This window comes from Monodon monoceros, unplaced genomic scaffold, assembly GCF_005190385.1.
Source record: "Monodon monoceros isolate NGI ecotype Baffin Bay Population unplaced genomic scaffold, NGI_Narwhal_1 Super_Scaffold_4, whole genome shotgun sequence".
In the NCBI taxonomy this organism is placed as follows: domain Eukaryota; kingdom Metazoa; phylum Chordata; class Mammalia; order Artiodactyla; family Monodontidae; genus Monodon; species Monodon monoceros.
The window spans coordinates 74,860,504-74,888,019 of record NW_021703781.1 but is presented as its reverse complement, the minus strand read 5'-3'; the positions used below and the strand labels follow the sequence as shown (position 1 = coordinate 74,888,019).

At 59.5% G+C, this 27,516-nt stretch overlaps 1 protein-coding gene across 2 annotated transcripts in view; it reads left to right on the top strand.

The window, feature by feature from the left end:
• The window catches only part of FAM53B (family with sequence similarity 53 member B), a 112,463-nt gene extending 85,204 nt beyond the window's left edge, over positions 1–27,259 (top strand). The window contains exon 5 of one of the 2 annotated variants that reach the window (XM_029201056.1): positions 24,160–27,259. In XM_029201056.1, the coding sequence (XP_029056889.1) occupies positions 24,160–24,522 (363 nt within the window). In that variant the 3' untranslated portion in view covers positions 24,523–27,259. The remainder of the gene's footprint in view (positions 1–24,159) is intronic. The other variant, XM_029201057.1, reaches the window with a different exon arrangement.
• The last annotated feature ends 257 nt before the right edge of the window (positions 27,260–27,516 follow it).

Here is a 27,516-nt window from a genome sequence, read left to right as displayed (position 1 = left end):
GGCCTCAGGGGTTTTCTTGGATTGATTTTGGTTTTGGTTTGTTTTTCCTGAAAAATGGGGCTAACAATACCGGCCTTGTGGAGGCAGCGTGAGGACTGGAGATACATAGCATCGTTTGTGGGACGAATATACATCCAGTAAGTGTTCGTTGCTTTTGGAGCCTGAAGGAATGGGAGGGATGAAGCGCACCCGTCCCAGCACGTGCCGGGGAGAGCGCGATGCCGTCAGGCCACGTTTGGGGGTGTGGGGGGCAGCTCTCTGGTCCTGAATCCTGCCGTCTTCCAGTTGGGTGCCGCTCACAGCAGGCGTCCTGCACACAGTTGTGTGAACACGGACCCAGGCTTAAACTGTGGAAGTTTCTTTAGAACTGGCATTGTCCGCGTCTGTGCAGTTGTTGGGGGTTTGGCAGTGCCCTGTGGTGTGCTGTGGAGCAGAAGTATGTTGGGAGAGAGCTGCTGACTCCCGTGGAGGCGGGGCTGCCGGGACTGCACGTCCTGCTTCCCACCGCTGCCTTTGATGCCTGGGCCAGCGTGCCGGGCAGCGCCCTCTCCACCCGTCCCCCTATCTTGGTTGGTCAGGTGGGTGGTCAGAGGGTGCCAGGCCAGTCCAAGAACAACGCGGGGGGCCTCTGCCGAGTTCGGTGTGCCGGTGTCTCCTGAGACGACAGTGTTTTCCTCTAGGATGACAACGTGGGAACTTCCAGTAATCAGGGCTGGATTCCTCGCTCCCAGTTTTGAGGATGAAGAGATGCCGAAGGTGTTAGCTGGCACCCATAATTCTCAGGGCTTGAAGGGACCTTCATCTAATCCCGTCATTGCGCGTCTGGGGAAACTGAGGCCCAGAGAGGCGAGGCCCTTTGCCCAGGGTCACACAGTGAGTCAGTTGGCGACAGGGCGACGACTAGCCCCTGGCCCTCTAGCACTCTGTCGCCTGCCCTCCCTGCTTGGCACCTTCCCCAGCAGGCCTGCAGCTGTTCCTGCAAGTTGGCAGGACGGGGCTCTCCTCTCCCACTGGTTTCCTTCTGCCGCCCTGGCCCACACCCTGCGCCTCCAAGTGCCTCTCTTGTGGCAGGCACTTTCCACCGGCCTCCGGTGACGCTGCACATTCCTCAAGGGCTGGGATGCCCTCTCTTCCCAGGGCAGCTTCCCACGATTGCTAATCCCGGCCAGGCTCTTAGTGGCAAGAGGAGCCCTGAGCGGGCAGGGCGGGCACCCAAGCTCTGGCGGTGCGACTTCCAGCTCTGGGACCTCGGGCAGTACTGAGCCTCTCTACGCCCGCTTGCTTATCTGCGCAGTGAGGATGAGAGGAGCGCTTCCGGGCTCGCTGCTGCTTGGGGTGCAGTCGAGGGCTCTGCCGCCGCTGTTTCAGTGGGTTCTCTTTTCCAAAGCCTCGTGACAATTATCCTTGAGGTCTCGCGGTCGTGCTGCCAGGTGAGCTGGCCAGAGACCATTATTGCCATTTCACAGATGGGGAGATGGAGGTGTTGAGGGGGGATGGAGATGGTTGATGACTCTACAGCAGGTGGTGTGGAGCCCAGCCAGGACCCAGCAGGCTGGTGCTCATCCACCCTCCCCCTGGTACCCACTCCCCCAGGCTTTCCTCTCCATGGACAGTGTGGGCTCGTGGGTGCTGGGCACGCTGGTCTGTGGGCAGCCGTGCCCATCCATCCCTCTCACACGCGGGGGTTTCCTGCAAACGTTTCCAGAGCCTTCAGTATCTGCTTTCCAGAAGCTTCGATGCCCCCGGCCACCCCAGAGAGAGGGCCTTCCCAAGGAGGGGGAGTGTGCCATTTTGCCCTGCAGAGGCAAGTGGATTTCAGCATCTGAGGGAAAACCGACAAGGCAGGAGTCCGGGGGGTGGCAGCCGGCTCACAGGCACGTCCCGTGCATTTCCTGTTGATGCTCTCTCACCCACACCCACTTCCTCTCCATCCCTCGCCCCACCCTGATGCCCTGCTGGCAAGTAGCTGAGTGCAGCTACCAATGCGCTCGGTGTTGGCCTCCCTGGCAGTCCGGGTGCTGCAGGGAACCTTGACCCCAGTACGGTCCCATCAGAGTTCAAAAGCTCTTGCTCTGCGTCTCTCGGGAGGCGCAGCCGGGTGCCGGGGCTCTGCCACACCCCAGCTGGGACACTGGGCACATACCCTCGGTCCACGACAGTGTGTGGGGACACGCTCATCCTCTCACAGCCGGCTCGGGAGTCAGGACCCAGCACCTGGTGGGCCCTCAGCAGGCTGCCCTCCCTTCCTTCTCTCGCCTGTCCATCCGAAGGGCACCCCGTGAATCTGGGGCCTCAAGACGGACAAATCAGCATCCAACTTGAGGCCCTGAAGCACTGGATTGTCGCGGTGCGGGTCTGGGAGTAGGAGAAACGGCCGAGGCCTGGGGGCCTGGACAGCTGCTTGGAGGGGGGACCTGCAGTGGCTTTCTGCCAGCCATTCATTCCCGTCACCGGGGCTCAGATTCCCCATTTCTAATAGTAAAGTCGAGTCTCTCAGGGAAGTGTACGTTAAATGAAATGGCATCCCAGCCAAGTGCTCAGCAAACGCTGGCCCGAGACCTGGCCCCGGGCCCCCTTCAGCAGCCTCAGCCCTTCCCGACTGGACCCCTCAGAGGCCGGGCTGGTCTCCGCCCGCTCTGGGCCCCCAGGTGGGGCCCGGTGCCTGCCAGATGGGCCGTGTCACCCTGTCACGGCCCCTGGGGCTGATTCCAAGGGTGCCTGGGCACCTTGCATCCCGTGGATGGGGCCTCCCTTTAGACCCAGAGAGCACGGCGTCTGTGCTTTCACACTTTGGCTCTTCGCTTGTCACAGGCCCTCCTCCTGCAGTGGGGAAAAGACGCCCGCAGATCTCCCCAAACCCCTGGGCGTCCACCGTGCCTGCTTCCGCCTTCTGTAAGCGTATGAGTCACCCCAGTATTGCAGGCTGACGACTCAGAAGGAAGGGAAGTCGGAGTTCACATGAGGGGGGTGGGTGCAGACCGGTCTCGCGGTAGCAGGAGGAGACTTGGGGAAAAGGGCCATAGGGAGGGACTAACCGTCGCCACCTGGGCTGGAGGGAAGGGATGTTGAGTCACCATAAACCCCTGCGTCCATGGCGAACCCAACCTTATGCCTTCAGCCCTTGGCCTAAGGTCCCAAAGGCAGGCCCAGGGCTGGGAGGAAAAGAATCGAGGAAGGACATGGAGTTGGTGGCATGACGGTGGGAGAGCCCCGCTTTGGGGTAGCCAGTCAGAAAGGTTCCGTTCGTTCCAGGATTTCTTCTCCGCTTGGCTGGAGAGTTGCGTGTTTTTCCTCCCCTGTCCTGTCAGGCACTGGAGACCTGGGGAAGATGTTTGAACCTGTTGCAGGGCCATTGTCAGCACTGAAGCCGCAGTGGGAACACTCTTTAAGGCACTGAGCAAATGCCTAAGAGAAGGAAAACCGAGCTTCCAGAACAGGGAGAAACGCTGTGCTGTTGAGACAGGGCAGTTTCTCAGCTCTGGTTGCATTACATCTGGGACTGGAGAATCCCTGCCTCTACCCACAGCTGCCCAAAGTTCCCCCTCCCCCAGGTCATGACAGTCACCTAGAGGCGACACTGTATAGGTGAGGCTACAGACTGGAATGAAAGAAAGATCTTGACCTCCCTGGTGGCTGCCGCCCCTGGGGCCCTGTTACATGTCTGGCCTCGGACAGGAAATCTTATTCTTCGGAACTGGGCAGTGGCAAAGGAGAGGTGCCTTCTCAGTGCCTACTCAGCTCAAGTGCCATGCAGGCTGGGTAGGGCTGGGCGGCGGGACATCCTGTTACCTGAAGACACAGGCAGCGCGGGGCCTGCGCCCCTGAGACGGGTTTGTCAGTTTTGTTCTCCCCATCCCCGGGGAGAGACCCCAGGAGCTACGAAGGATGGTGACACTGGCTGATGGCTTCTTGGCCCACTGCTCCTGCTGGCTCCCGGGCAGTGCCAGGGTCTCTCCTGATCCCCTCCAGGGAGGCCAGGCAAACAGGCATTTTGCCAGACAGCCGCCAGCAGTGTGCGCCACTGCTTTTCATCAGAAAAGGCGCCTGAGTCCCCTGCCAAAGCCCAGAGCCATCTCCCCCATTAATCAGTATTTCAGGGTTCTCGGGAAGATCTTAGCAACTGCCTGGCACGAGCCCGACTTGATTTACCATCACCTGTCTGCCCTCAGAGCTGGCCCCGTCCTCTGCCCCTCCTGGGACCGAGACTGGAGAGCACACTGCCACACCAGGGCCACCCCTGGCCTCAGAGCCTGTCTCAGGAGCTAAGACTGCATCTCTCAGCAGGGCCTGAGGGGGCACTGGCTTGGAATTAGTGTTATTTTTATTATAATTCTCAATGCTCAATTTCTTTTAAACTTGAAAGAGAAAAAGGAAGCTGGACCAAGAGTCCCAGATATTCCCTTGAGGGAGACGTTGAGCGCTGGAGAGGTGAGGCCACAGAGCCGCATTGCGCGGAGGTGACCAGGGAGCCCTGGGCTGGCCGTCTCTTTCTGCACGGAGGGCTCGGCCCAGCTCCTTGCAGGGCCACAGCGCGCCCCGGGGCTCCCCTGGTGAGACCCAAGCCTGGTCCTTGTTCTGCTGCCGCCCCTGAGGCGGGGGACCACTGCTGGGGTCCTTGCCTCGCAGGGCTGGCCTCTTCTCCCACCCACGCGGCTCCTTTTCCTCTCATTCGAGGAAGAAAGTGAGGGGCAGGCCCCATGGGTTCCGGGTACAGCGGGAGCCACCTTCACCCCATTCAGGGGCAGATGCTCCGGGCTGTGTCGGGTCCCACGGCAGAGGGGCCGCACACACCATCCCCTCTGTCTCCCGGCCTCCCGACCAGGGGAGGCTCTGGCTGGAAAGGCCGGCCCAGGCTACCTTCCTCTGCGTCCCTCCCCCTTTCCCATCACGGCCGCCTGCCCTCTCAGGTCAAATTCTTGGGCCTTTCGGAGCTCTCCAGATGCCCCCTCCCACCGCCATCTGGGAAACCGGCATCCGCAGCTTCTCTGAGCAGCCCAGGGAGGTCGCCTCTGGCCTCCCTCTGCGGCAGCAACCTTTGAGCGGTGCCTTTCTGAGACGTTCTTGGGGGAGGGCCTCGTTCAGTAGCTCACATACCCGGGTAATTTGGAGAAGGGCTGCTGAATGCCGCGTAGGTCAGCTGGAATTAACGTGCACTTTGTTCAAAGAACAGAGTTGCCACCCACACCTTCATCCACTGCTGGGCTAGGAGCTGTCCTGGAATTCTAAAGGGCACTGGAGGGGGGGGGCGCGGCGGGGGGCACGGAGGACCCTCTGTCCCATTTCTGGGGGTTCTGACTTGCCCCCATGGAGCCAAAGCTCCTGGGTTTGCTGGCAGAGCTTCTGAGGGGTGGTGGCCACTTGGTAGTGCTGTGGTTAGTGGTCGCAGTGCTGGCTGTCCCTGGGTGAGGCTGTGTGTATGCCATGCACTGTGCTAGCCCAGCAACTCTGCAAGGGCACTTTCATTGTCACCGCTTCCCAGTTGAAACAGGCCCAGAGGGGCAGAGTGGCTGAGCCTTGGATAAACAGCTAGAAAGTGGCGAGGCCTGGGCCCCATCTTCCCTAGACTACGACTGTCTCCATAGTCAGTGACCCCTGGCTGGCCAGCTTGCTGTCCGCTGGGCGTCCTGGGAGCAGGCATGGGATGGTGAATTTATCCCAGAGGCACGTCAGCCCTGTAGCAGGGCTGTGAAAGCTGCAGACCGGCCCAGTCCCGCCCACACCAGGTTTGCCCTGTCTTCCTGAGCAGGTTTGGGGGCCTCTGGCACACGCAGGGAATGCTGGAATGTTCCAGAGACCCCAGGGGCCAGGCTCTTCTGGGGACTGATGCCGGAGTGGGCCCTTTCCTTCCAGAGGCCCTCTGCCTCTGAGGATGGGGTGACGGCCTGAAGGGGACCCATCCTCCCAAGACTGCTAGCCGTCCCCGGAAGAGTCCAGCATTCACAGTCAGGCCTTGTCTTCTGAGGCCTCCGTCTTCACTCCTCCCCAGGAGCAGCCTGGGAGGGACTGTGCTTTTAATTAGCCTAGTTTGGGAATGGAAGCTCTAAAGCCCTGGGAGGTGAATGCCCCTGCCTTGCTTTTGGAATCTGCTGCCAGTGGACACAATGTAGCTGTAGGAATGAAAACGAGGAAGAGAAAGGCCCATTGGCTTGGGTTTTTAATTGGCACCATCCTCCCGGCCCTGCGCCCGCCCGCCAGCCCTCCCGGGGCTCTGTTTGGGCGGCCAGGCCCGGGCTTCAAGTGATGGAGCCTTTCACAGCTTCAGACTGATTTAAGTGGCCCTGTATGGGTTCCCGCAGCCCTCGCTGAAAGAGCACGGCACCATCGCCACGCTGATAAACCCTGGGAAATTGATCAGCCACCTGCGAGTGGTGAATAGCAGTAACCACTGGGAGCCCTGCAGAGCGCCTGGGCCTCCCATGGCCTCCCATGGCTCCGGGGTCCTACGGGAGAGAAAGGATGTTTCTAAAGCTGCAATTAATTTTTTCCCCCAGTCGGTTAGAAGTTGCTCTCTTGTTTTCAGCTGGGTGAGTGGGGTGCTTAGTTCTGTGCGTCTCCGTTAACCTGAGCGCTCCGACCATTGATGTCTCTCCCTTGAGAGACAGAGTGCGGCTTTCTTTCTCATTGGCCAGTGGAGGGACGGACTTTTTTGTTTGTGTGTGTGTGTGTCTGTGTGTGTGTGTGTGTGTGTCTCTCTCCTTCTCTAAGATCAGTGAGAAAAAAGTGAGAAAAAAGCATATGTGAGTGATTCTGCCTCGACAGGTCCCACAATACCTTCAGGAATGTCAATTTTTCTTGCTTTCATGAAAACACCATGAGGTCTCACTTAGAGGGGACAGTGGCGGAGATGAAAGAGGGAGACAGCGCGAGGGAAAGCGGGAAGTAGAAAAGCAGTTCCGCCGACTGCCCGAGAGCTTTGTGCTGCACCTTTTGTTCTGGGTCCTCCGATCCTGCCAGCACAATTTGGGGGAAAATTCGTAGCTCATACTCAGTTTTGGAGTGAGAACCCATTTTGAGTGCAGAGGAGAGAGAAGGCCGCCCTCCTCCCAGGTTTCTGTGGGTGTGTGTATGTGTGGATGGGTGTGTTTGGGGGGGCTGCTGACCCACAGGGCCTCAGGGCCCTTGTTCCCTCTGGGGACTTTGCGACCACAGGGCGTCAGCCTGGCTGCTGTCGCGCTGCGGGGGACGCCTGCAAGCCTGCTGGGCTGCCAGGGTGGGGCCACTACCCCAGGCCGGTTCTCCTGCAGAGAGGACGTGCCAGGCTTGAGAAGGTGGCATCTGGGGCTGTCTGGGCTCTGCCAGGCAGCCCTTCTGTCGCGGCAGAATCACTCTGCCCGTCCACCCCCCCCACCCCGCCCCTTGAAGCTGGCCTGCTTTGGCCACAACAGCCAGGAGAGGCATTGGCACGAGAGGGGGACCCGTCACTGTGGATTTGTCCACAAGTGTGGCTCCGGCTTTCATCACCTCTCATCTGGAGTCCCAGCCTCGTTAAGATCCCCTGACCTGCTTGCGCGGCCGATTGCTAACAAGTCCAGGCAGCGTCAGTGTCCTCGAGGTGGACAGAAGAAGGACTGCTCTCTGCCCTGAGCCCGCTCGGAGCAACCCCTGGCTGCGGCTGCAGTGACCCGCCAGGGGGGCCTCCACGCCTCATTTTCCCTCCGGGTTTGCAGGGCAGTGTGTGTGTGCACATGAGCACGTTGCACACACGTGTGCATGCCTGTGTGCCTGTGCCATTTTGTGCAGAGCGTGGCCTGAGGTTCCCACTCTCACTCGGTGACCTTGGCAGGCTCCTCGGGCCTCAGTTTCCTCATCTGTACGGTAGGAGCCCTGACACTTGCCTCCTAGGGGTTCTGGAGGAACCTGCACGTGGTAGGCGCCCAGGTCAGGGGAGTGTGTTATCAGCTCTCTTTTTCATAATAAGACCCGCCTATCTGCTTGGAAGACAGAGGGTAGAGACGGGCCCTCTTCCTGTGGTCCGAGGGGCAGCGACCCAGCCTGCCGGGGGTGGGCCGGCTCTGGGGCTGCTTTTCTCCTAAGGGCCTGGTGGTGGCTCCCATGGGGATTTTGGAACCTTCTCTCCCGAGGCTCCCCTTTCTGAGTGGACCCGGGCTTGAGCTGATGACACACAGAGTCTGGCGGCTCCTTTTTGTGGGAGCCACTTGCAGATGGAGAGTGAAGGACTTCCTCGTGGGTTCTGTGCGTTTTCCAAATCATCAGACACTTTTACAAGAGAGAAGTAGGCTCATTCCCTGGCTTGGGCTCAGCCAATGATGGTCTGAAGCTAGGGGCTGGGGCCCAGGCCCGGAAGCTGGTCTCCTGGCGGTGGGCACCTCACTTGCCATCTCGGCACCGTCACAGCTCGCCTCACCCGTGTGGACGAGGACGGCCACGAAGGGGTCGGAGTCAGATCGACCACGCGATCGTCGGACATCGTCGGAACAGCGGCACCTTGAAGTGATTGCAGGATGGCGGAGCTGTGTGTGTCTGTGTGTGCGGTGTGCACGCACACACACGTGAACTAATTTACATCTAAGGGGAAGAAGGGAGCAACGGCTGAGCTGGGACCCTTGGGAAGATGCCAGGTTCTATGTGCACCCAGGCGCTGTCACTGGGCCCTGGCTGGTTTCTCTCGTGGGTCTGCCTCCTTGGCACTTTCAGCATTTCCCCTGACACGTCATCACGGGGGTGACTCCAGGCAGCAGTTATATACTTGCGGCCTTTGCCCCTTTCTCCCATCTGGCTGAGGGCCTGGCCCGTGTGGGGCCAGGCTGGGCACACCCTCCCTCTGGCCCCTGGCAAGGGCTGCTGCCTTGCTGGCGTGTGCACCAGGGAGGCCGCGTCCTTTCCTGCTGCCTCTCCTTCCGGCACTCGGGCCGTTGGTCTCAGGGTCAGACTGCCGGGGTTCATTTCCTCCCCACTTACTCCCTGTGTGGCCTTGGCAAGTTCCTGAGCCTCCAGGGACAGGAGTGCCCCCGTTCCCATTCGGGGGTGTCGTGTGGGTTCAGTGGGATAACCCCGGGAAGCTCAGGGAACATGCTTAGTAGACGTTAGTTCTACTACCATCAGAGGCTCCACGGCTGCTAGGACATGAGTACCCCCAGAAATGCCTTGACTTCGTTCCTGGGACAAGGCAGGATTCCAGGGGATGACAGGTGGAATTTACGGTAGCGCAACCTTGTGGGTCGGTTTTCTCTTTATGTGAAGAAATGTCTGGATGGAAGAATGCTTTAGGGCTTCTCTGGGCCCTGCACATTCCTCGGGGCCATCTCGGAGCCCTTGCTGTCATAAGGGCCTTTGGCTTTTGTAGTTGGGAATTCTCACCAAGTAGTTGGCAAGCCTTGCTGGGGTACTTGGGGGGTAGAAATTAGGTTGGGTTTCCACCCCGGATTCAGGCGTTTCTGACAGCCACGAGGTGCAGAGTGACGGGTAAGGGCACAGACAGAGCCGGGGTTGAGCCTGGCCCACCCCCGGCCCCGTGGGACTCTGCCCAGTTACCTGGGTCTCTCTGCCTGTACGCAGAGGTGCTGGCAGAGCCCGCCTCTCAGGATTAGATGACGAGATAATGGAGCGAGAGTTTCCCCCAGCTTGGCCCCGGGCATCCACCTCAGGTGTAGTCACTTGGCAGGTGACTGCGAGGGCCTCTAGACGCCTCGGGATGCCAGTGCTGTATTTGCATGTCCTGTCAAGCACTTAAACAGTAACGAACAAAAGGGAAAAAATAAGCCTGTCGGGAAATTTGGTTATGTTGAGGTGTGTCCCTGGGAAAGTCAAAGAAACAGGGACCCACCCTGGCCAGCCCTTCCGGAGCCTGCGGTCAGGCCTCCAAGTGGGAAGTGCATTCTGTCAGCACACTGAGGCCCTGAGCTGGGTCTTCCACGAGGTAGGCATCGTGATTCCATCACGCCTCTAAGTGGCAATGGCTTATCCAGACTCACTCAGAGCAGCACACACTCCGCTCCTGTGTCTGTCTGGTGGCACAGGGCGTGATGCTCCGGGCCACACCTGTGCCGCTCAGGACGTGCCCTGCACAGCCTCTTTGGCATCTCCAGTGCACTTTGTGAAAATGTCTCCCAGGGATTTCCCTGGTGGTCCAGTGGCTAAGACTCCGTGCTCCCAATGCAGGGGGCCTGGGTTCGATCCCTGGTCCGGGAACTAGATCCAGCATGCCGCAACTAAGACCAGGTAAAGACGAATAAATAAATATATTTTTAAAAATGTCTCCTGGGGGCTTCCCTGGTGGTGCAGTGGTTGAGAGTCTGCCTGCCGATGCAGGGGACGTGGGTTCGTGCCCCGGTCCGGGAGGATCCCACGTGCCGCGGAGCGGCTGGGCCCGTGAGCCATGGCCGCTGAGCCTGCGCGTCCGGAGCCTGTGCTCCGCAACGGGAGAGGCCGCAACAGTGAGAGGCCCACGTACTGCAAAAAAAAAAAAAGTCTCCTGGGTGCCTGCTCCTGGCCTGGAATCTGGATCTCCTGCTGGGTGGGCTTGTCCTGGTCCTGGTGGAGAATGCCGAGCCTGCTCCCCCTACCCCTCAGCCCAAGAACCCGTGCACTAGGGGTTCCCTGACAGGGTTTCCCTGGGCAGCAGAGACTTGAGGAGTCTTGGGCTGGTGGCCACAAGCATCCAGAGAACTTCGCAAGCACCACGCAAGCTCCCAGGTCTTTGCAACCTCCCTGGCTCCCATGGTTGTCCCCTGTCGTCCCTCACTGCAGCTTGGAGGAACCGGGCTCCAAGGGGGATGAGACCTCAGGTCACCCCTGGGGCTCTGGACAGAGCTGGGACTCCATCCAGGGATCCTGGGCCTCTGCTAGGCCCCTGCCCTGCTGCAGTGACGGATTTGGCTGGAGAGACGTGACTTAGACGGGTGAGAGGACAGGCCATCCCAGGAAAAGTGCCTGGTGGGCAAGAGTCCGGGGTGAGCCCCCCACCCTGTCCTGTAACTGAGTGTCCGGGCTGCCCCAGGTGAGATCGAGCCTCAGGAGAGGCAGTCCTCTAATGGGGCCTCCGGGGCTCGGGACCACCAGAGCCCCACATGGTGTCCCTGCCACTCAGCCCTGGCTCTGCAGGAGGGACAGCCGAGCCCACAGAGGTGGAATGTGCCCAGGAATGTCCTGCCACACCCTCTGCCAGCGGGCACGTCCGTGGCCACCTGCCCTGCCCAGGCACGCTGGGACACGCTGGCGGGGTCCAGCCGCCCCTCCTTGCCCCCGCAGAACTCTGGTGTCCAGGACAGGCCAGTGCGGCCTCTGTTTTCCCCAGCACGCCTGGGATTTCTGCTCTCATGGGTCACTTCCGCTTGGGACAGCTGTGGGTGAAGGGCTCTCCTTCTGTGTCTTCTGCCTGAGCCCCTCGGGGCAGGGCCGGCCCTCCTCCTCCGTCTTGGTGCAGCTGGACACTGTAATGTGGTGTGGAGATCCCGCTGAGCCGGGCCCTGTTGTGATCTCATTTCAGCCCCGTTATAGCCCCACAAGGGCAGTTTTATTTCTCCATTTTACAGATGGGGAAAGAGAAACTCAGGTTGCACAAGGAGGCCGAGGGAACACGTAGTGGCAGACGCAGGATTCCACCCCAAATGGATCACCATTTTCAACTCTTCATTCAGCCACCCAACCCCGTTCCTCCAGGCATCAGAGGTGCGGCCAGCAGACTTCTTCCCTGGCCGAGCCCTCCAGAACCCTGCCAGCCAGCCTGTGCAGCAGGGAGGCTCCAGGAGGGCTTTGTAGGGGCGGGGAGTGGTTTTAGCTGGGCTGTGAGGGGAGAGAGGCTTATCGAGGGGGTGATAATCCTGGCTGAGGGAGGGCACCCCCAGGAGAGCTTAGTGCGTCCAGGGAGCCTGAGTGGGCAGGGAGGGCGCAGGCAGGGCAGGGCAGGGACAGCCAGGCTCATGCAGGACTAACAACTCCCTCGTTGTGTACGTGGACCCAGGACTTTCCTAGGACACACCCAGTACGTGACAGGCTGGAGCCTGGAGCCAGGTGACCACACCCCCTCAGGGGTGTCCTGGATACCACACTGTCCTTGGGGCTTGCCTGTCGTCTCCCACCTTCTGCTTGAGGCTGCTCCGGGGTCCTTGGGGACCACCCTGTCTCAGGACAGAGGACAGATGGAGGCCGCGAGGGGAGCAGGGTTTGCCTGAGGCCCTGGAGCTGCACCCAGACCGTGTGTTTGATGTCCCAGCGGGGCTCGCTCTCCCACGTGGGCCCAGTGCCTCCCTGGGGGAGCCGTCGCCCTTGGACCCTGACCTTGGACCAAGTCACAGAGCAAGGGAGTGGGGCTTGTGGCTTGTGACGTGGCCAGCTTTGTAGCCAATGAGGAGCCCCTGTGGATTGGCAGGGGAACCCCCCTTGATGCTGTGGAAGTGAGGGCAGCCAGACATTGTGTACTGGCCCTCTGGGGCCTCGTCCCAGTGGCCCTGCCATATCCCTCTCAGCGGACCTGGACAGACCAGGGTGCCCTGTGGGTGGTCCAGTCGGTGGGGACAGGCCCCCGCGCTTGGGGCCTCCAGCCCATCCCTGTTCCCTGAGCCTGCCCTCCCAGTCTGGCTACGCCCTCAGGCTCCGAGCGCGAGTGCTGTCTGGGACTGGCCAGGGTCCTGGCTCCCAGGAGCTGAGGGGTGCTGGGATTATCCTAAGATGGTTGGTGTAGGCTCTCTTGGCCTTGGGTTTGCCTGGAGTTCAGCCTGGTTGTGGCAAGTTCTACTTGGATTTTCCAGCATTTGGCCTTGGGAGACGGCCGAGGTTCCAGACAGACATGGGGACGTCGTGCATTTCTTTCTCCTCTCCGGCCCTCTGGCCTGGGCCGGTTAGCTGGGAATCAGTGCCAAGTGGCCGTTGCCGTGAAGCCCACTCCTCCAGTGCCGTTGATGTCAATGTGGACGCAGGAGCCAGTGGTGTGGGTTGGATCCCGGCTATTCAGGTGGCCTCTGGGCCCTGCTCGGACACGGTCCTCCCTGAAGTCAGGGGCTGGGGGGCCTGGAGGTGCAGAGCTTGGAAGGGGTGGAAGCAAACCAGAGAGGGTGGGAGTGAGGCCAGGGCACCTGGTGGTCCTTTCCAGTGGGAGGGGAGCACTTTGTCCATGGAGAGGGTCAGTCTGTAAGGGGCCTGGGGACTGGGGGATGTAGGGGTTTTCCGTGCTGAGGCCTGTTGGAGCAGAGAAATCAGTCGTGTTTCCACAGTGTTTGCCTGCTTTTCTTTATGATTTATATTTTATCGTTAAGGAGGGGAGAAGAGATCCTCCCCTCCCCACCCCCGCACCAAATAGAAAGGAAATCCAGCTGAATCTGACACTTTGAGCTTATTCTCTGCTTTTCGTGTGTTCACCAGGTGTGGAAATATGCTGACAGGTGGAAGTGGGGACTCTGTGTCCACACGCACCACAACTGCAGACACCTGGCCCACACGCCCGTCCTCGGCACCGAGCCTCTCGCAGACACGCGGGGGCCGTTCCCCCAGACTGTTTCTGACAAACAAGCAGCCACCTTGCCCTGCCTTGGGGCAGGGCCGGGCAGCGGCTCTGAATGGCGGGTACCGGCCCATTTGGGCAAGGTGGGTGCGGTCCAAGAGACGGGCCTTGTTTGGGGAAAGCTGGGGTTTTGGGTGCAAAGCAGCCCCGGCCCCGCCTTGGGTCACCCACAAGGCCCGGCAGTGTTCTCCCATGGAGCGAGGACCCCAGGCCAGCCTCCACCAGGCAGGCGGGGAGCCCTGCAAACCTTTAGAACAGCGAGATGTTTCCCAGGGATTTCCCCCTGCCTGTGTTTATGAGCCCGCCTACCAGCCCCGGGAAAAGGCCCGAACAGCCGACTGGCCACAGGCAGATGTCTGGCACATGTGTGGCCTGTTTGCCGTTCAAGGGTTGGCCCTGCCTGATGTTTTCACGTCTTGTGCTCGTGTGTAACTCGTGTGTAGTAATTTGGTGATTATTAAATGCAGGAACCCGGTAGAGGGGTTTTTTTTTGTCTGCACAGTTTTGCAAAGTGCCATTTTTTTTGTGATGCATAAGCCTTGTTCCTGCCAATAGGAGAAAAGGAAAGTCAAAAAGGACTTTGGTGGAGAAACATTACAATGATTTTAATATGGAGATGGTGTGGGAGGGGGACTTCTTTTTTTGAAAATCTGAGTGACCATTTCAGTAAGAGTTTTTGGCCTGTGAGTCATCCTCTTCATTCCTAACTTAGAGTGTCCTTTCCTTTTAAAATAAACACACACACATATTTTTTGATAGTACATTCACATGTTCAAAAATTAAAACAGTATACAGGGAAAGTGTTGCTCCCATCCCTCCCATCCCCCGTGGCCTCAGGTTAACTCCTTATTTGTTTCCTGTGATCCTTCTAGAAATCCTTTATAAAAATACAAGCAAATAAGAAGGTTCTTCTTTTATTCTCCTTTCATATATGAAAGATAGCATGTTAACGTCTAGTTTTCTGAAACTTGCTGCCTTAAATAACAGACCCTGGAAGTGCTTCTGTGTCAGAGCCGAGCCACTGCCGCCTTTTTTCCAGCACCAGGAGGGTCTGTTGTGTGGACGTGCCCACTTTCATTCCCAGGCCCCGGCTGCGGACTCCCAAGCCGGGGGCAGTCCTCTCAGCTGTGAACTGTGTTGCCTGTGGATCCTTTCAGACTTGCAGGTGTACCCTCTGTGGGCACATCCTGCCACTAGGGTGGCGGGTTGCAGGTTGTACGCACTTGTCGTCTTGGAGGATATTGCCCAGGTGACACTGAGGGGGCCCCACACCACCGACGGGTGCCTCAGGCGGTCCGTTTCCCCACCGCCGCCTCGACAGATTCTGGTCGAATGTGGATTTTGCCAACCGGATAGGTGAAAGATGGTTTCTCTGTGTCATCTTAGTTAGCATTTTTCTAATCAGTTGAGCATCTTATAGTTAAAGGTCATTCGTATGTCCTCTGCTGTATTCATTTGCCCTTAAAAAAAAATTGAGGTGTCACTCTTTTTCTCGATTCTATATTAGATTAGTTTTTGCCTTGCTATGAGTTGCAAATGTTTATTTCTAATTTGTTCTTTGTGTTTTGACTTTGCTTTTGGCGTTCTTCAACAGCTTTGTAATTCACATGCTATGCAATTCACCCATTGAAAGCAAACAATTTTCGTGGTTTTTAGTATGTTCACGGAATTGTGCAATCATCACCACAGTCAATTTTGGAATATTTTCATCATCCCCCCAAAAAAACCTCATACCCATTGCCAGTCACTATTCACCCTTAGCCACCCCAGCCTCAGGCAGCCACTAATCTACTTTCTGTCTCTCTGGATCTGCCTGTCCTGGGTATTTCATATAAGTGGAGTCATACAGTAATGTGGTCTCTCGTTGACTGGCTTCTTTCTCTGAGCAGCGTAATGTTTTCAGGGTTCGTCCATGTTGTAGCATGTGTCAGTAACTCCATTCCTTTTTTTTTTTTTTATTTTATAGTTTTGGTGGCATTGGGTCTTTGTTGCTGCGCGTGGGCTTTCTTTAGTTGCGGCGAGCGGGGGCTACCCTTCTTTGCAGTACGCCTGCTTCTCACTGCGGTGGCTTCTCTTGTTGCGGAGCATGGGCTCTAGGCGTACGGGCCTCAGTAGTTGTGGCACGTGGGCTCAGTAGTTGTGGCTCACGGGCTCTAGAGCTCAGGCTCAGTAGTTGTGGCGCACGGGCCCAGTTGCTCCGCGGCATGTGGGACCTTCCTGGACCAGGAATTGAACCTGTGTCCCCTGCATTGGCAGGAGGATTCTTAACCACTGCGCCACCAGGGAAGAAGTCCCTCCGTTCCTTTTAATGGCCGAAAAATAATCCTGCCACATTTTATTTATCCATTTGCTAATTGGTAGACATTTGGGTTGTTCCCTCTTTTTGGATATTACGAATACTACTGCTGTGAACGTTGATGTGCATGTTTTTGTATGGGCATGTGTTTTCATTTCTCTTGGGTACATAGCTAGGGGTGGAATTGCTGGGTCCCGTGGTAACTCTGTGTTTTAACATTTTGAGAAACTGCCAGTCTGTTCTCCAAAGCGACTGCACAATTTTACAATCCCACCAGTGCTTTTAGCGTTTTTTTGACGTGTATACATTTTTTATCAAATTTATTAATTCTTTCTTTTATGGCTCTGAATGTTGGATTTTAGAAAGGCTATAAAGGAATTCTCCTATGTTTCCTTCTAGTGTTTTTATGGTTTTATATTGCAGTATTTGGTTTATGTGGAGCTTATCCTGTATGTGGTATGAATATGGAGCCAACATTTTTTTTTTCTTTTTTTTTGCGGTACGCGGGCCTCTCACTGTCGTGGCCTCTCCCGTTGCGGAGCACAGGCTCTGGACACGCAGGTTCGGCGGCCATGGCTCACGGGCCCAGCCGCTCCACGGCATGTGGGATCTTCCCGGACCGGGGCACGAACCCGTGTCCCCTGCATCGGCAGGCGGACTCTCAACCACTGCGCCACCAGGGAAGCCCTTTTTTTCTTTTTTTAATATGTCTACCCACTGGTCTCTCTACCAGCTATTGAAAATTCCATCTTTTTCTCTCTGCTTTGAGATTCCACCTTTATCATATGCTAACCTGGGGCTATTTCAGAACATTCTCTTCTATTTCATTAGTCTCTGTGTGTCCTCATGTAGTAGTATACTCCTAATTTTGAGGCTTTGTAGTATGTTTTAGCATCTGGTAAGACTAGTCTGTCCTAATTGTTCTTCGCAGAGGCTTCCTGATTATTCTCACCTGTTTATTTTTCCAATGAAAACTTGAGAATCAGCTTGTCTTGAGATGGGGGAGGGCTGCTGTAGACGTTGTAGATTGGGATTGTGTTAGACTTCTGAATTAACTTGGGGAGAATTCACACCTTTTTGAGGTTGAGTCTTCCTGTCCACAGACAGGATGTCTCTCCCTTTGTTCAAGCCCACATTTGTGCTCTGTAAGGTTTTCTTCCTATCTCTTTTCTCTAGCTCTTATATTTTTATTCCTAGAGATTTCACCTTTCGTGTTGCTGGCATGTCTTCTGGCTCCTTTGAAAGCAGGTTTTGGTTAAAAAGGACAGTGGGTTTGACCATCTAGAGTATAGATTCTGTTCCCAAAGCCGAGCCCCTGACCCCTTGGCTGTGCAGTGCTGTCCACGGAGAGCCACGGGCCCCCCACCTTAGCCTGAGCACGGCGGGGTGGGCGCAGGGGGGAGGAGGGAGCTCAGGTTAGCCAAGCGCCTCCTTGGCCTCCTACATGGTCCCAGTGCAATTAACCCTCCAAACAATTCTGTGGCTTCATTGGGGCTCATATTAGCCTCATTGTACAAATGAGAAACTGAGGCTGAGAAATTTCAGGACTTCCCAGGGCCCCCAGAGGGCCAGGGTTCCAGCCCAGGCTTGTCCAGCCTCTTCTAGGCCGCTATCCTGCCTGAGGATCGAATGTTCTCCCGAGCTCGACCCGGAAGCCAAGAGGAATGGTTGCACATCAACCAGCTGTGGGATTTGGGGCAAGTCTCTTCCCTTCTCTCGGCCTCTGTCTGCCTATCTGCAGATAAGGCTGTTAGACTGATTGGCAATTTGCCCGTTTTTCCAAAAAGCATCCCCTTTCTCTGGAAGCCAATATCCGAACAGAGAATGGAGGGCTGGGCTGAGAGGGTCCCAATACTCTGCAGTCCTGTCTCCCTGTGCCTTGACATGGCCCTTGGAGCACCCAGCTCCAGCCAGCTGAACAAAACCCAGGGCCCGCCGTCCCCTCTGGGGCCTTGGAGCCACCTTCAGTGCCCCCAGTCCTGGTGCAGAAGCCGCCCCCAGGGTCCCCATGCGTCCCGGCAGTGCGTTAGCCTTGGTCCCCCCGCCAGCGCCCAGTGTGCTTTGGAAAGGTCCCTCGACTTCTGTCAGGCAGAGAATTCCCTCCACGGCAAGCTGAGAGCGAGGTGTCCCTCCAAGCCCTGTCCTGAGTGTGTGCTGGCCAGGATGCACGCTGCAGAAAGAAAATGTTTGTTTTCTAACTGTGAGCTTGCCGGGAGGCCCCTTGCCATTCATCGGCTTCCGCACCTTCTGTGTCCAGGCGGGCCATCTGCCACCCGGGGCCTGGTGCAGAAACAGCGTTTGCCACAATGTGGCCTGGGCAGAGGGGGGCTCCAGACCACGGGGTTGGCCACCATTCAGAGCACGTGCCCACAGCGTCCCGGGACCTTAGGGCTGTGCGGACACACAGTCCAGCCCCCGGGGGCTAACCCAGTGGGTCCTTCCTTCCCACCCCACCGGGCTGCACTAGCGCCCTCTGTGAGCCGGCCCCTGAGCCAGGTGGTGGGGTGCGGGGTCGGGGCCGCAGGGCACCAGCAGGGGACACCTGGGCTCAGGCTTGCTTCTGCAGGGGATGACGCTCCTGCAGGGGTCTAGTGGATGAGGAGACGCCTGCCAGGTGACGGGTGCTCAGGAAAGCAGTTGTGGCCTCTGTGGCAGTGAGCTGAGGGAAAAGGCCCAGGAAGGCAGGGGCTTCCTAGTAACTGCCAGGGCCATCCTCCCACCCCTCAGATACGTCCTGCCCTCCCCTGGCTGTTTGATTCTAGAACCTGTGATCTGGGAAGAACCTCGAGTGTCCAGTGCCAAGTCCGAGGTGCTCCCTGGGCCCCAGAGGCTCCTCCATTCAGGCAACTTCATTTTCTGCTTTCAGGCCTCGGCGACCCAGCTTCCCTATCTGGGTTGTAAGTGGCCGGCGTTGCCCTTCTTCCTGAGGTAGGGAAGCAGTCCGGGCTTAAAAGGGCTGCGTCTTGTGGGGTCCAAAGGTAATGAGCATGTCACAGAAACGGGCTGGGCCCGACACAGAGCCGAGTGAGCAGGAAGTGAAGCTGGGCAGGGCCTGAGCACGGTGATGGGATGCCGGGAGTGAGGGGCCAGCTGCGCCCGCTGCCCTCGGTCACCTCCAGCACCTGCCTGACACCCGCCACCAGACCCGCAGCTCCGAGCCGGGGCAGCCCACCACCTGACCCCTTGGGCTCTGGGGCTTCCTATGAGAGACAGTCCAGCCTTCATGGGAAACTCCGATTTACCAAAGATGGATTAAAGATAGGCCCCAAATAAGCCGGTGCCTTTTTCTCTTTCCTGAGATAGTTTAAAAAACAAAACAAAACCGCCACCCCAGGAAACCACATGCCTCACCGCCCTGGTTGTCTCTGTGCCAGCTTCCAGCACAAGTGAGACTTAGAAAATTTCCAGGCCCCTCGCCACTCTCATGGCCTGGTGTTTTCTTGATACTTGGAGAACTCTGCTCTCATGAAAGTGTCTGCTTGGGGGAGGAAATGCCTCCGCTTAGCCAGCGCTCTAGCCCAGCAGCTTGCAGAGTGGCTGCAAGGCTCCAGAAGCCTGGGCCAGGCGTGGACCCGGTCTGCTCGTTCTCCCTGGCTGGTTGGGCTTGTTTATGCCCCTCTTTCTAGAGGGATCTGAGGTGGTTCCCTAAAAATCAGTAACACAGAGAGATCCATGAATTGGATTACAAAGAGGGAGATAGCATTAGAAAGAGGAGAAGCAAATGAGCCAGCCTCGAAGGATGGTGCCAGAAGAGGGGAGCTGGGGGACTCTGTCACACCTCTTGTCCGAGAAGGGGAAGCACACGTGTGCCTTGGGGAGACGTGTTCTGTCCCAGCACGATGCTGAGAGGAAGTTTCACGTGGGCACGACGATGAGGCCCCCGGGCTGAGCAAGGAGAGGTCCCCAGCAACCACTGATCCCCAGTGAACGCAAGGCAGGCTGGTCCTGACAGGTGGACTCCTGACGGGATCTGACGGCCAGCCTCTGAGCGGCACCTGGCGTTCCTGTTCTGGAAGGAACAGCAGTACCGATGAGCAGGTGACACAGAGTGCTTTCATCTCCCGTCTTAGGTCGGTTCCTTGGAAGCAGAGCTTCAGCCGGGAATCGGGTCCCAGAGATTAGGAGGCCCTTGGGAGAAACCTGTAGGAAGTGAGGGAAGCAGACAGGCCAGGGAAGGAGCCCTCAGCCTAACCCAGGGGGGCCCAGCAGTGTGAAGAGCACCTGGGATTTGACCCCCCAGGCCCGGGTCAGCTCCGGAACCCGTTATCGGCCAGTCACTGGCTGTGGGTTGCCCCGGGAGGAAGGGGCAGGGGAGCTGTGCCAGGCGCTGGGGAACAGGCTTCCATGGGTGGGGCCCCAGCAGCCCCGCTTCGCATCCATTTTCTCGTGGGACCCTTGCAATGGCCCAGGGAGGCAGCCAGGCCAGTGACGACTGTTCATTTCCCAAATGAGGCGACTCTTGTCAGTGGAGGAGCCAGTCTTGGGCGAGTTCCTCCGACCCCAGACCCTGCGTCCCGCGCTCCTCCCCTATGCCACGCGCACCACGCACCCGAGGCCTTCCCGGTTCAAGGGCAGGATGGGGCCCAGGGAGACGGGAGTGAGGAAAACAGCCTGTCCTCTGAGGGCAAGACGACCAGGAGAAAGGGGGCTGCCGCTGCCTGCTCTCGGCCACGGCACCCCACAGTCTGCCTTGCCCTTGGCCCCGGGCTGGCACTTGGGGAGGGGACGGAGCTCATGGCCCAAGGCTCGGCAGGGTGGCTGGTGGTCGGCGTGCACAGAAGGACGGGGCCGAGTCCGTTAAGTTAATGTGAGGTTCCCGAGGGGGGATTTGGTTTTCAGATTGCAGCTCAAGGCAGAGGTGCCCTCAGCTGGCGAGGGGCTGCGTCCTCAGCCTCTTCACAGTGTGGGCGCTTGGGGCTGGGTGTGGACGGCGGGGGTGGATGGGAGCCGGGCCCGGCCCTCGGGGTGCTCTCACTACCCGGGTCTCGTGGGCCTCTGTCTGCAATGAGGGCTGCACAGAGTTCCAGCGGGGCTGAGCCCAGGGCCTGGCCAGGGGCCTGCCACCCAGAAGGAGGGGATGGGAGCAGATATCTGCACAGAAGGGCTGTGCAGAGAAGGGGCCGTTGCTCCTGACTTGGGGAGGCTGGGTGGGTGGGCTGAGACACTGCTGCCTGTACCTGAGGCCTGGCAGTTCTGATGGAAGCAACTTGACTTTCAGGGGCTCCATTCCAAAGTCGCTCCAGACTCTAGGACTGGGGTGCTGAGCAGTGTCTCCAGCCACTAGCCTGAGGCCACACGGATGGTCCTCTCTGAGATTTGTTACCTGGGCAGGCTCGTGCCCAAGTAGGCGGCCCATCCCTGGGCCAGGGCCGGGTCTGGCATAGGGGGGACTGTCTGTCCCAAAGCAGCCATTTCACCCTGGAAAGATGTTCACACAGTGCTTTGAACTTGTTCGAAGCTTTGCAGCTTTGCCCAGACGTTTTTGAGGGCACACAGGCCTCCAGGCCTCCAGCAGGCCTGTGCAGCATTCTTGCATGGGAGCTGGGCTTTGGGGAGCGCGAGCCGCCAGGAGAGGCTGGGCGGGACCCTGCCCCCAGGGCCGCGCCCTGGATGCCAACACAGGATGGGCCCTCCTGGGATGGAGCCTGGGCAGGACACACACTGCCCCTTTGTGCAGGTCACATTCCTCCCCGGCAGGTGGGGCATGCCACCGGCTGGGACATTCAGCAGGTTTTCACTGTGGCTGAAACAGCTGAGTTTTGAGTCAACAACGTTTTCAACGTGACACTGGCTTTGTAGCCAAGGAGTAGGTGCCTTTGAGGACTGTCAGAGGGTGGGGTTCAGTGGCATCCTGGGGTTTGCTTGGGAGAACATTCACCAACCAAACCTTGCAGCTTCTTGCCCTGCTGCAAAGCAAAAAGGACCCAGTTATTCCAGACATTCAGAACGGCGGTCGCCCGGGTGCCCTTGGCCCAGCCCTTATTTGTCAGAGGTTGGAAGGTCTTGTCTGAAGCCATCAGGCCTGTGTGTGGCGGAACCCAGGACTGTAACAGCCTCTCTGACCTCAGCCCTCGCCAGGGCACACTTGGGGCAAAAGCTGCATCTCTGAAAGGTTCCCGCAAACTGGGGTCCCCAGTACCCTGCTGCTGGCTGGCTGCTGTTTAACATGACTAGTGCCCAGACACACACTGTCACGTTTGCCATGAAGTCAGGCACCCGCCTGCACCTTAGTTAACACATGTTCGTGGGGCTGAGGGCATCAGGGTCTTGGCATATGCCCTGTGACCCATTCACAGCACGTTGGGTTTACGCTGGGCGCTATTATTTGTAACGGGTCACACTGCCATTCGCGGAAATCCCTTATACACCGCTGCTTCTGTAATAGGCCCGGGCTGAGCCATCCTCCCTCTTTCTTGTCTCTCTACCCAGTTCTCCTTTCGTCCTGGCTCAGGTCTAGGCCAGTCAGGAGAGTGGCTGGGAGGCAGAAGGGGCCCCAGGGACCCTCCCAGCGCAGGTATCTGGGGCCTCTGCCCACACACAGCGTTAGGTTTGTGTTCTGACCTGAGGACACAGAGGCTCTTGGGGGCCGTTTTGCACGAGGACCTGCCTCCGGCCCTCTGCTGTGGCAGCGGAGGGAACGTGCCCTGTGAGGCCTGGGGCCTCAGCGAGCCCCACGTGGCCCAGGAGGGGCACCGCGAGGGTCCCCAGTCTGGCTCCCACCACGACCTGGGCCAGCATCTCAGGTCTGATTGGTGGCCCAGCCCTTCTTTCCTCAATCCCAGTGCCCCCCACTCCGCCAGTACCCCAGCCTCCCTTTCTCAGTTAATCGAAGGATTCCAAGACGAGCAAACCCATCAGAGCGGTTTCCGCTGTGGCGCCGGTGGGGACGGTGAGCGCGCGCACGGCAGGCCCGGACACTTCCCTCTAGAGAGAGCGCCTTTCGTTGTCCATCTGCCAAGCCTGATGCAGCAGCTTGCTCACTGTGACAGCCGGTGGTCACCTTTATTTCAAAGTGACATACGGACACTGCCGCCTGTGAAAGGACCGGGGCCCTCAGGACAGGCCTGTGACCTTCACATTGGCAGACGTGCGGTGCTCCCCACGCCGCCAAGTCCCCAGCGTGTGCAGGGAGGAAGCCAGAGCCCAGACTCCCTCCAGCTGCCTTCGACACACGTCTCTCCTGTCTCGTCCCGAGAAGGCACAGCATTGCTGCTGGTCCTGTTGGGGACCGGTGGGGCTGGGCCATGGGCACCCTCGTCTGCATAGCTCTCCGTCCTGACTCTGTGCTCAGCCGGGAGAGCTGGTGTGTAGCTGAACCCGTCGGTGCGCAGTGCCGGGCCTGCCCCCTTTTGTGAGTGGGTGGCCCCAAGCACCCTTGGGCCGTGTTCAAGCTCTGCCCGCCACGGGCAGGCCCTAGGCTGCCTCCTCCAGGCTGGCCCCTTGCAGAGGTAGAGCCTACGGGTGCGGAGCCCTGGGCAGCCACATTCTCTCACGGGGGCCTCAAAGGGCCCTGTGGGACAGGCAGGGACCATCACTCACCTCTTACAGATGAGGCAGCCGAGGCCTAGGGAGGCTGAGGGGTGTCTCCGCGGCCCCCAGCTGTGAGCCCGGCCCCTTCCCCAGCAGGGCTACAGCATCTGTCACCTGAGTGCCTGTTGAGGGCACAGGAGCCCAGGGCTCACGTGGAAACCGGCCCCCTGGGTGGCTGTGATGTGCACCACGTGGACGTCAAGCCAACCCTCCTGGCCCATGTCCCCTCCTATCACGGCGACAGGGTGGCATGGGCACCGTGCCCCCTTTGTGCAGCAGTGCGGCCTGGCGGTGTTTCCGTTTGCGTCAGTAAATCCACTCCTGCCGTGTTCTTCTAATGGCTAAAGAGGCTTCCCTTGTCTGAAAAGACATGCTTTATGGAACCCTTATCGCAGGGAATCTGGGTCACTTCTTTTCAATTTAACAGCGTGACGAAAAACGTTCATGTCACTGAATTTCTGCATGCGTCCGGATTGTTTCCTTCAGATAGAAATTCTAGAAGTGAAATTGCCTGATGAAGTTTCAGATCCGTTTTCAGGAAGGTTGTGTGTGAAGGGCTCTGGGCGTGCCCCTGCCCCCCCACAGTGCCCCCAGAACTGGGTGTTGGCAAGCTCGTCCTCTGCCAATTTGCAGGTGAATAACTGCACCTCGCGTTTTCTTTATTAACATGGTGTTCACCGGCCAGGGGTATTTCTTCATACATTATCCTTGTCCTTGTCCAGGTCGGGGAAGAGGCCGGGACTTGGGTGGTCTTCCGCTGCCCGGCGGGCCCACCAGCAGATAGCCCCAGGGGCCTGGGCCTGGCTGGCTGGGGCGTGCGGGCCTTCGGTTCCAGGAACGTGACCCTGAGTGACGTGTGTGTCTGTCTCCCCCACAGAACTGTCAGACCTTCAGCAGCCTCAGCTGCCTGAGTGCAGGGACGGAGGACCGCGGCCCTCACAGCCCCTTCGCCCTCCACGTCAGCAGCACCAGGTCCTGGACCGCCTTGCTCTCGGCCTCCGGCACGGGGGGCAGGACCCCCGCCGGGACCCCGATCCCCGAGCCTCTGCCCCCGTCCCTGGACGACCACCCCGCCTGCCAGGAGGAGCCGTGCTGCGAGGAGGCGGGTGGCTGCGCCCTCGGCGAGGGCTGTGGTGGGCGTGGGGAGCCGGGCACGGCCTGGCGGGACCGCGGGGCTGTCCGCAACAGCCCCTGCTCCCTGGACGGCGAGCTGGACATTGAGCAGATAGAGAACAACTGAGAGGCCCCGGCTGGCGGCGGGGCGGGCAGGGCAGGGGGTGCGCTAGAATCCATAGGCCTCCCGCCACCTCTCCCCCGACCCCTCTCCCGCCGGGCGCCGGGCAGGGCCCCCGGGGGAGCCCCACGCCTGGGCCTGATCAGCGCTTCCTGAACGGTCTCGGGGCCCAGGAGCGAGCCCACCACCTCCCCAGACGCCGTCCCGCCCTCGGGGTCCTGGCCCAGCACCAGCCGCCTGGCCGGGCCTGCGGTGCAGGGTCTCAGCCTTTCACCAGCACCGCACCCACGCTCCGTGGAGCTACCACGGCCGGGAGAGAAGCTTCTTGGTTTCGGTCTCCTTCCCCCTTTCCCGTGGGATGTCGGCGCAAGCGTCCCACCGTCCCCGCTGGGCAGTCCCGTGGCGCTGCGGCAGGGCTGGCCCGCTCTATGTGCTGACCCCCGGCCCGGGCTTCTGCCCGGGCTCGGGTCCCTCTGCTGGGGTCACGGCCCTTCTCGGCCTCCTGCTCAGGTTCAGTGGGGGGGGGGGGGGGGTCGGCCCACAGCGGCCTCCCTCCCTCAGTCGTGTTCCGTGCCTTCTCTCCCAGGTCTCCCACTTGGGGCCTGGGCGGGGTCAGGAGAGGCTTCCTTCCGTGGTGACACCAGAACCGTTTAGCCTTAATGCCAAGTGCGGGGCACAGCAGCCCTGGGCTGCCGGGCGGCCTCCACATCTGGACTCTCAGGGTCCAGGGAACAACTCGGGGCGCTCGTTAGAGGCCGTCTAGTTGAGGAGACATTTGGTGGCTCTGTTGGCCGCAAAGGCAGAGCCACGAGCCCCTCCTGCGGCGTGGACGGCCTGGCCCCGGGCTCCCTGCTGCTCTGGGGGCTGCTCTGGCAGGGTCGGCAGTTAGCAACCATTCTCCGTGACCAGCCTGTCATGGAGTGTCAGGCGAGTGGAGCGACGTCACCATAGAAGGGCGACCTCTTGAAAACGTCCTCAGGAAGCAGGACTTCTGTGCAGGCGCACAGCCCCAGGCCCTGCGCTCGTTTCGGGACGGAGGGCGTCTGCTGGCCGCTCTGGGGCCCCGCAGCCTTCACGCGCAGGCTCGTTGTCGGTGGGCCAGGTGGGCCAGGGAGCAGAGGGTGGCAAGTGCCTCTCCCCGCCGCAGGCATAGAGCGAGATGCGCGCGTACCCTCCCCGGCTCCGGCCCCCCCCCGTCCCCCGCCCCCCGGGGTTGCCGAGGAGCCCCACCCCGCAACGTCTCCCTCCCAGACAGCTCCTCTCCAGCCCCGCTTGCACACATGCCCCCTGGGCTCTGCCGCCTTGGAATCTGGCTTTTAGCAGCTTGGCGCCTTCCTCAGACGATAGCAGTTGGGTCGGCTTGTGAGCGAGTGGGTCTTTTTCCCGTGAGGCTAAACACACCTGTGCGTTCTCTGGAGCTCGCTGCTGCGACAGAGGCTCTCTCGGAGTCACTTTGCCCCTGCTCATCTGTTCACGGCGGATGCCTCACCGCTGCAGGTCGAGTACAAGTGGCTCTCGCTTTCTTTCCACTGAGGAGACAGACAATATTTGGGAAACTTTACTTAAACCTTTACTTTTCTACATCAAAAGCGAGGGGGCTCAAGTTCTCACTTATACTTGGCTTTTCTTAAAAGTCAGCCATAAGATGCTTGCAGAAAACCCCAACTCCGTGGTCCCCCAAGACTGTGCCGAAAGCCTCAGGTTGTAGAGCGTTAACGGGTGTGTGGGCGCTGGGCAGGTCCCTCCAAAGGCACGTTCCCCTGGGGAGTCGGACGAGGCAGCCGGCGGCTCTGGGTGGGGAAGGACGTCTCACCTGATCCCTGCTTGGTGGCTCGTCGTCTTAGAGCTGATCCAGAGGAGGCTGGGGCAGCTGTTCGGTGGCGTCCAGCGACCAACGTATGAATTCAGAGAGTACATGCTGGCGCCTCTCGGCCTCAGAAAGCCTGGGGTGGGAGGTGTTGACACCTGGCCCGCACCAAGAGTGGCCATAGAGGGCGCATGCAGGACAGCAGTCCTTCCTGGGGAAGGACAAGCAGGATCCCGCCTCCCTCACCCACGGAGAGGGGCGAGACTCAGCCAGGATGGGCCTCTCCTCGGGGCCGGGAGGGAGGGCACATGGCGGTGGGTGGGTGTCACGGGCCTGTGGCACAGGTGACGCCCTTGGACCCTGCCGGTCACCTCCCCCCTTCCCAGGCCTGGTGGCAGGGAAGGACAAGCAAGCCGTGGCCCCATCGTCCCCACCTCCCCGCAGGCTGGTCCTGTCAACCCAAAAGGCAGAAGGGATCCCAGCCCAAGGCAGGGTTTGGCCCTTTCCAGCCACCTCAGGCCTCTCTTGGCTGTTCTGCCCCAACCGAAGCTCCTCGCCAAAGCCCACGACAGCAGCAGGGAGGGGAGAGGATGGCCAGTGACACCTCTCAGAGAAAGAGACGGCCTTCCGGTGGCTTCATGTCGGTCTTAATTGAAGGCAGCAGACCTCATCTAGAAGGTGCTGCCACGCCGCCAGGGGCCATCTGTGCTCTGCTCCTCTGGCACCGGGAATTTGGTCTTGGAGGGAGGCTGCCTCTGACCCCAGCGGGCTGCCCCTGGGGGGCAGCAGGCGGCCTGGTGGGCTCCCCGCAAGCCTCACTTCTGCTGGGGCCCTGCCTCTTGCAGCCCATGAACTCCTGCCTCTGAGGAAGTTCAGAGCCGGGAGGGAGGGCCGTGCCAGGCCGTCCGCCGGCCCCGGGGGCCCTGAAGGACTAGAACGGGGTCGTCGGCGGGGGGGGGGGGGGGGCTTCCTGTCCCGGGGCATCCCTGCTCACTCCAGAGGGAGCGCCTGCTAGCGCCGCTGGACTAACGGGCTGCTGCCTGTGAGGGCCGGGCCGGGCCAGGGGCCGGGGCCACAGCCTCGCCGTTTACATTACCGCAAACCCTCTTGCCTTACGGTGGAGGCCGGGGTCCAGCCCAGGGCCCACAGGCAGACACGACATCCAGGCCACAGGAGAGCTTGTTCTGATCATG